The sequence below is a fragment of the Trachurus trachurus genome, assembly GCF_905171665.1.
Source record: "Trachurus trachurus genome assembly, chromosome: 16".
Classification (NCBI taxonomy): Eukaryota; Metazoa; Chordata; class Actinopteri; order Carangiformes; family Carangidae; genus Trachurus; species Trachurus trachurus.
Window position 1 is genome coordinate 28214736 of NC_139902.1, and position 8975 is coordinate 28223710.

The following is an 8975-nucleotide window of genomic DNA, read 5'->3' on the forward strand; positions in this document are numbered from 1 at the left end:
CGTAAACACAGATTATGGTCGGGTCTTTCTCCCCACAGTCACTGAAGTAAATTTTGAACAAATTTTTCACAAGCCACATCTCTTCTGAACATTTTGACACGAAAATGGCAATTTTCAGACGGACACATCAGGAGAAAAACATGCTGATGCCGATAAATCAAAGACCATGCTATTTTCAAATGGCAAGCAGCTTCCATCTGACCTTCCAAATTTGTCAACTGTTCATGGGGTTGAAATTGAAATGGTCACATCCTATAAATACCTAGGCATTTTAATTGATGAGAAACTGTCCTTTAAACTGCAAACTCGTTTCTAAACTGAAACTGAAATTAGGGTTCTTTTTTAGGAATAAATCATGTTTTTCGTTGCAAGTCAGAAAACACTTGATCAACTCAACTTTTTTACCCTTGTTGGACTACGGAGACCTGCTTTTTATGAACGCACCTGATCAGTTTTTAAAGAAACTGGATACTGTATATCACTGTGCTTTGCGTTTTATTACTGGTTGCAACTACTGTGTACATCACTGTTCCTTATATGCCGTTGCACATTGTCCATCTTTGTATGTCCGTAGACTCTCTCATTGGCTGACTTTTATTTATAAATCTATTCTTGGACTTTTGCCTACATATTTGTGTGTACACATGTGTAGAAACCTCAGCCAATATGGCCTGCGTTCTCTGGACATTATACAGATGCAGGTCCAGAAAGTGAGAACGGAACTTGGCAAAAAGTCTTTTAAATTTTCAGCCCCGTCGACCTGAAACAATGTGCAGATAGAAGGACTTGAAACTGACACATCTTGTAACTCTGGGTGAATTCAGGTCAATTATAATAGACAGAGAATTGAGCTCAATCGGACTGTGTGATTGTGTTGTTTAATCATGTTTTCCTGAAATGTGTGATTGTATTTAATTTGAGTCGTGTGTGTGATGTGCAACTGAGCTGTTGTGTGCTGTCGTCTTGGCCAGGTCACGATTGGAAAAGAGGTTTTTAAACCTCAATGAGTTTTTTACCTGGTTAAATAAAGGATATTGATTGATATTGATTGATTGAAAATCCACTTTGTTCCAGACCTGTCTCCGTCTCTACGACACACTCTCGCGAGATTTGGCACAGATCTCCTAGGCAACGTCAAACAAACGGCCGCAAACTCCCGTGAAAATTATTTAAATCATTTTCGTCATGCTAAATATTACTGTTAGTAGTGTAAATATTTAATGTTATCATAAGAAAATATAAACATCTCACTTTCATCTACCTACAAATTGTATAAATCCACACACACGATCACAGATGAGGTGGTGACGGTTGGCCACGCCCACTTAGAGAGACAGGAAGTGTCACCATTTCTATAGACCAGAGCGGCATTTTTATGCAAATGAGAATGACTGATGCATCCTGGGTAATTTAGGGGCAGCGCCCGGGATCCCTCCATTGAAAAGTTCAGCCTGACTGGCTTGACAAACTAACTAACAAAAAGTTGGCTATTAACAGGCTATTTACAGACAACACTGAGCCAAAACCTACCCGGTGATTCGACCAAATATGTGTAGATGTCTGGGTAAGACATTTCTGGCCACTGTGTGGGGTCATTGATCATTGTGGGAGGCTAAATGAGCATACCGGTAGATTAATTAATTGTAATTTTTCAAGATAGCGTGAACGGTGGGTTTCAAAGAGGGTGTCAAAATAATTATGAGACATAGTGCTACAAAAGAAACAAAAAATTAAACATTCAGATTAATTGTTAGTTAGTCTACACTCCATCAAAACACAAAAGGCCACTGAGTGCAATTTAAAAATGCCGGGTGCTGCCCCTAAATTACCCAGGATGCATCAGTCATTCTCATTTGCATAAAAATGCCGCTCTGGTCTATCATTGGAGCAGCCTCTCATGGGGTATCTTGGTAAATAGAGTATCTTTGGCAGCGCGGCGTACCTCTGCGATGAGACTGGCCACGTAGAGCGCGGTGAGCGGCGTCTGCTCCGCCACCTTCATCACCACCGTGTTGCCCGTGGCCAAAGCCGGTCCCAGCTTCCAGGCCTGCATCAGCAGAGGGAAGTTCCACTGCAGAGAGACGACGAAAAAGAGGTTAAAATACACAACAACTTTGTCTCTGTACCGAATCATCACGTATCTGGAAACTTTCACTTCTACTCCACTGAGACACGTTTCCCCCCCGAGCTGCTTCATTATCGTTCCTTCAAAATAAAGGTCAGTGAATCAGATTTCAGATCAGTTTGAGTCGGTTACGTAACGTTGTTTTTTTAGTTAAGCGCCTTAACTAGAAGAAAGAGGAAGGAAAAGGTGGAGGAGGAGAAGGAGGAAGAGAAGAGGAAAGAAAAGGAGTAGAAAAATAAGGAGTAGAAGAAAGAAAAGGAGGAGAAAAAGGAGTAAAAGAGGAAGGAACAGGAGTAGAAGAATAAAAAGAAAGACAAGGAGTAGAAAAAGAAGGAGTAGAGGAAGGAAAAGGAGAAGAAGGAGGAGAAAAAGAAGGAGTAGAAAGAGAAGGAGTGGAAGAAGAATGATAAGGAGTAGAAGAAGGAGCAGATAAAGAATAAGTAGAAGAATAAATACTTTAAATATGTTGGGTTGATTCTTACAGGATTAAAAGTCTCTTAAACCAAATGTAAATATGTAAATATGTGGAGTTTGGTGCTTGAAAACGTCTTTGAATTTTAAATATTAAAGAAGCTGTACAGTGGGAGACATGAATGTTATGGTTTTACCAAGTGGAAGCAATTCATCCAATATAAACAGAATATTACTTTGAATAGACTTTTATACTGGTGAGACACTTCACTGAAGTGCTGCTTTCAAGTACTTATATATACAACTTTGTTAGTTTCGATTCAGAGTTAAAGTAACTTCCTGTAACTGCTGTGTGGTGTTTTTGTTTCTACTGAGTCTTTAAAAGCTTTTTTATTTTTATTTCAACTGACACACTGTCACTGTTTTTTATTAAACCACCATGTTTCTTTTCTCTCTCTCTCCCTCCTGTTGCCGCGGCGGCTGCACTCCCTCTTCTATCTTTGTGAACTGGACCGTTTCCCACACTCCCTGGTTTAAAATGACACACGACCTTAAACAACCTCGTCCTCCTCCTGAACTCTTGATATCAGTGGCTCGCTGCCCAAAAACAATGAGCCCAGTGCAACATGTGGAGGAGATAACACTTTTTTTAACTGTAACTCACTGGCAACATGAAAAAAATACAAAAAAAACATGTTTGTTCTTGAAATATGTTGAAATAAATCTTTTCGCCAACATCACATCCACCCAGCTGACAGATGTGACCTGTATGATCTGATTACACAGGAGCTGGTTTCACTAACTGGTCTGTAGAGCTGCTCCAGTCTGAGTTTTATGTCATTTAAATAAAAAAATAAATAAAAAAATAGTGATTAATTTAAAGCCATGAACACTGGACACCTTTGCGCAGTCTGATTCATTAAATTAAATTAAATTAAATATAAACTTAACTACCTAATTTTCTGCACATGAATCCAAACACAAATTCCAGCCTTTTGCATGCAAATGGTAGAAAATAAAATATTTATTATTCTATCTTATTCTATTTCATTCCTCTACTAAGTGAATTCATTTATGAGGGTCGAATATTTTGTAAGTTGCTCCTTTATTTTGAAATTCCCACTTTCCCACAACATACGGTGATCGGCTTTAACGCTGAAGCAAGGCGATGAGCTTTAATCGGGGGGTAATAACGATACATATAATGATGCAATGATCGAGTCTCAACAGTATTGATCTAAGGATGGGAAAAAAAAAATTGATCGGACATTGATACATATTAACAATTTGTGAGATGTGCTTTTATTTTGAAATCCCCCTGGCACATCTGAGCGATCTAGCTTCTCTGCCTCTGCCTCTATGTATCTGATAAAAGTTTTATCGGTCTAAATCCTTTGTGTAGTAATTAAGAAAAGCTCGACACACACACACACACACACACACACACACACACACACACACACACGACGCTCACCGGTATGATCTGTCCACACACTCCGATGGGTTCATGTCTGGTGTAGCAGAAATAATCTCCATCGATGGGGATGGTCTTTCCCTCCCATTTGTCCGCCCAGCCTGCGTAGTACCTGAACGCAACACAACACAACACAACACAACACAGCTGCTTTAAAACACCAGAATACAAGATGCATTCAGGGACAATCAGACATAACAGTTTAAATATTGATCGAAAATGATCAAAAAATACAAAAAACAAACTCGCAGCTCATTAATCAGGGAATTAAACCGGTCTAATGAGCTTTGGTTTATTATTCCAAGGTGTGTCCTTGTTTTACTGCCCTGACAACGTATCCCAGGATTCATTGCAGGCAGCAGCAGCACGTGTTGTTATGACAACTCTGAAGGACTTGGCCCCTGAACTGGGTCACAGCTAATAATAATAATAATAATAATAATAACCTTCACTGTAACCATGGTGACACCTTACCTGAGACATTTGACGACGTTGGGCAGATCCACGGTGTAGGAGATGGCGTACGGCTTCCCGTTGTCCAGAGTCTCCAGCTCCTGAGGCAACAAGAACAACAACAGTTTGCACATAAAGTTACAGAAACAACATCATGACGTGATGCGTTCAGGGCGACAAACATTAAAGGGATAGTTCAACATTTTTGGCAAACTGGCCCATTGCCATAATCCCTATAGTCTTAGCAGTAGGTTCGTTACCTTTAATTGTCGGTGCAAGTTATTTTTAGAACGGCGGAGCAGAGCCGTGAACTGCTCAGAGCTACGCTACAGAGGCTCATGGGATTTCTTGGTTTCTCTCATCAAACTCATCAAATACACAATCCAACAACTCCAAAACGCTCTGGTGGACAAGTTGTGACCTGCACATTCACCAAGCTATGAGATAATAACACAACGTTACCAGACAGAGTTGTTTTAGAGGGAAATGCAGAGACTGCTTGATGAAAAACTGCCCCCGACAGAATCGTGCATCAGCAGTTTTGCATGAATTTCCCTCAACAACTCTGTCTGGTAACGTTGTGTTATTATCTCATAGCGTGGTGAATGTGCAGGTCACAACTTGTCCACCAGAGCGTTGTGGAGTTGTTGGATTGTGTATTTGATGAGTTTGATGAGGGAAACCAAGAAATCCCATGAGCCTCTGTAGCGTAGCTCTGAGCAGCTCACGGCTCTGCTCCGCCGTTCTAAAAATAGCTTGCACCGGCAAATAAAGGTAACAAACCTACTCCTAAAACTATAGGGATTATGGCAATGGGCCAATTTGCCAAAAATGTTGAACTATCCCTTTAACAAACTATTAATAAGAAGCAGAAGAGACGACAGGTGCAGCAATGACGTCATACGAATAAGAAGGAACCTGATTGAGTTTTTGTTAATGACGACTCACGGCGAGGTAAGCGGAGTCCCTCTCGATGGCGTCGGCCAGTCGGTTGAGCAGCAGGCCGCGATGAGAGGCGTCCATCCGTCGCCACGGTGACCCGAACCTGAAGGCGTCGCGTGCTGCCTTCACTGCCTTGTCCACGTCGGCCTGGAGACACAAATGTATATTTATTAATGTGAATTGAATGTGTCCTTGGTCCTTTGGTCTTTGGTATTTTACCTCATTGTTGCTTTTTTTAAGGTTGCCTTAAAAAAAGCAACAATGAGGTAAAATAACTAACTCGGGTGCATTTACATTTGTTTTTTTACAATGTTTTATTAATGTACATTGTCCCTTGTCAATAAATTAAACTGAAAACTGAGACACAACAACACTGGTTTTTAAAGGAACAGTACGATTGTCTTCATCCATTAATGCCACTTCTGATCAATGTTACCCCCCCAGATGCCCCCAGATCCCCCCCTCTCACCGCATCGGCCTCTGCGACCTGACAGATGACCTCGCCGGTCGCTGGGTTGATGGTGGGGAAGGATTTCCCGCTCGTCGCGTCCTGCCACTTGTTGTTGATGAACAGCTGGAAAATAGAAAGACAAACCACTTGAGAAAGTTTAAACACATCTGGAGCAAGACACTGAACAGACGCCCCTAATTTACACACACACGGTGCATTCAGGTGCATCACGGAAATCGGACTAACACCCTTGAATCATTTAGAGACCCGGCTTGTGGAGAGAGGGGATGTAGTGAGGTGATCTTTAACACTGTAAACTGTAAATCCTTTATTTAACCAGGTAAAAAAAAAACATATTGAGATTTAAAAGCCTCTTTTCCAAGAAGGACCACGGCAGCACAAAAGCAGAAGGGTTATACCAAACACACAAGACACAAATAAAATACGATCACACATTACAGGAAAACAAAGAGTGGGATTACATGATTACACAATGCAATCACAAGATCCGATTGAGCTCATTTCCCTATCTTTTATAATTGACTTGAATTCCCTGAGAGTTACAAGATGTGTCAACTTTAACTTGAATATTTTCAAATTTTATTTGTCACGTACGTACACAATCATACAGAGTACAATGTGCAGTGAAATGCTTTGTGTACCAGCAATAAAAAAAATAACAATAATAAAAGCACTTTAGAATAAGAATAAATATGATGAGAGAACAAATATGGATATGGATATTTGACTAAATATTAGAACAGCAACAATTAATCTATTAATCGGACAATAATCGATTATTAAATTCAGATTCTGATTTCATCTTTCATCTTCTTGATATTTCTGGTGTCTTTGTTCCTTTATGACAATCAAGTGAGTCTCTCTTTGGTTTGCGGACAAAACAAGACATTTGAGGACGTCATCTTGTGGTTTGAGAAACACTGATTGACATTTAACATTTTTCAACATTTTATTGACCAAACAACTAATCGATTAATCGTTTAGCTACATAATCTACAGATTAATCGATATGAAAATAATCGTTAGTTGCAACCCTACTAAATATCTTTTCTTTGACTGTTATATATAAACTTATAAAGATTTTCTATTTTCCCAGGAGAAAAAAACATGAATAACAATAATTTATTTCCTCATTTGTCTGTGGCTGTCATGACCCGGCTCAAGGCAGACAACACGAAGGGAGGCAACACACAGCTTTAGGCCCTGACATGACCATTTATTTAACAAAAAGCAACTGAAATACTTGTGAATGTATTATATGTTGTGTGGGAGTAAGAGAAGGATCAGTAGTGTATGCTTGGACCATGGATGCTTGGACGCTGTGTGTGTGGTGTGTGTGTTGGATGGTGAGCAGCAAACAAAACAAAGATAAAGGCTGTATTGGTGAGTGTGAGCAGTCGGGCCTTTTATGCCCGTCAGAGGCCACACCCGGTTGGCCAGGTAACTCTGACTCCACCCCTCAACTCTCCCAGAGACCTTTATTTATTATTTTATTTAACCTTTATTTACTCAGGCAAGCAAATTAAGAACAAAATTCTTATTTTCAAGTGCCCAGAGACCTAAACAGAGCAGAGTGAGACACAAAAATAGGAGGAGCCGGGAGGGGTCGTCACAGTGGCATTTACTCCTCCTGCAGATCGATAAAGTTTGATCATTTTGCAACTGTAAATGTGAGCTCTTGTTATAAGATAAAGGACATCAGAGTTGTAGTTATCTTTAAATAAAGTGTTGTCATCATCCACCACATCCTGTTAAGATGTGGCTGCAACAACAACAACCACCCACAACAATTCAGAAACAACACAAAGTGAAAATTATATATTCAATTATTGTATTTTTATAAAAAGATAATTTAGTAAACAGGAAATGATAATATTTCATGTCAGCCCACCAACATAAAAACACTGATTGTGTTTTTGCTCGGTACAACAGAAGGCGAACGACCTCTCAAACCAGGAAATACATATTTCATCATCAAGTAAAAAGTGATTACACAAGAAAAACTGAAGCTGGGAAACAGACATCCTGACACGATCCTGTACTGTAGGATGAAGTTACAAATCCATTCTCCGCCTTGATGAAGCCCCAACGTCATAATTAGCCTACACTTCCTCCTCTTCCCAGATGCATGCAGATGTTTGTTTGTTTTTTGCAAAGGCATGATCACAGCAGCAGATTATATGGGTCAGAGTATCACTAACCTTTACAGTAGCTCTCATCTATACATTGACAGAACTTCACATGTCCTGCAACCTCCTGACTCTAATTAGTGACTCTGTATAAGTTGTTATCTGAGAGGTTGGTTTCTATACTTTATCTAACCTACACTAGTGTGAATGTTTATCAAATTAAATACAAGCAAAATCACAATTTGTGTGTGATTAGTTGAAGCAGATTATATTTGTTTATTACTGGACCATATTTAAAGATGCAGGGCAGGGGTTAACTATTTTTTTCTTATCACTACCTGATGGGAAATAAACTTTGTCATAGTGCAAAGGTAGCTCACCTGTGTGTGGACGCACCTCTTTATTGACCATTAGGCTACATTAGACATTATTCCATGTTTCAACAAAAAGTTAAATAAAATCACAGGAACTCAGTGTAAATGATTATATAACCTCAGCCCACAACCACGTGAAACTTTATCTCCCCTGGGAAAGGATTTCACAACAAGAGGAATCCGGATCCCTCAATGTAAACATGCAGGCTGCAGGCTGACCGTAAACGCACCACAAGTTTCCTCATTGACAGTGACAAGGACTTGTGAACTCTTGTGATCCAACACACACACAGAGACACTTGTTGATTTCGCACTTGGCCCGTTTCCAGCAGCAGCAGCAGCAGCAGCAGCAGCATGTCATGCACCTGAGAGCATCGCAGTAAACTAACGCTGTAGCCTATAGTTACCTTGTTGTAGTGGATCTCGGGCTCGGTGCTCGGTGCTGGGATCGCGGCGGCGGAGAAGCGACACGCCGACAGTCGGCTGAGTGCGGGCAGGGCCCGGGGGAGCACGGTCCGGAGCATGATGCCTCTTCCTCCTGCACAGCACACGGTCAAGTCTGCGTGTGGATCAGGCCAGGCGGAGCTCGACGTGC

At 40.6% G+C, this 8975-nt stretch overlaps 1 protein-coding gene across 2 annotated transcripts in view; it reads right to left on the bottom strand.

The window, feature by feature from the left end:
• Positions 1 to 8975, bottom strand: part of LOC310999494 (aldehyde dehydrogenase, mitochondrial-like) — a 166320-nt gene extending 157345 nt beyond the window's left edge. For both annotated transcript variants that reach the window (XR_014596051.1, XM_083989941.1), the window contains exons 1-6: positions 8788 to 8975; positions 5875 to 5979; positions 5412 to 5552; positions 4485 to 4564; positions 4011 to 4122; positions 1943 to 2071 (exon numbers count right to left, since the gene is read on the bottom strand). Coding sequence is in view for 1 of the 2 variants with exons in the window: in XM_083989941.1 (XP_083846067.1) it covers positions 1943 to 2071; positions 4011 to 4122; positions 4485 to 4564; positions 5412 to 5552; positions 5875 to 5979; positions 8788 to 8904 (684 nt within the window). In the remaining variant the exon portion in view is untranslated. The remainder of the gene's footprint in view (positions 1 to 1942; positions 2072 to 4010; positions 4123 to 4484; positions 4565 to 5411; positions 5553 to 5874; positions 5980 to 8787) is intronic.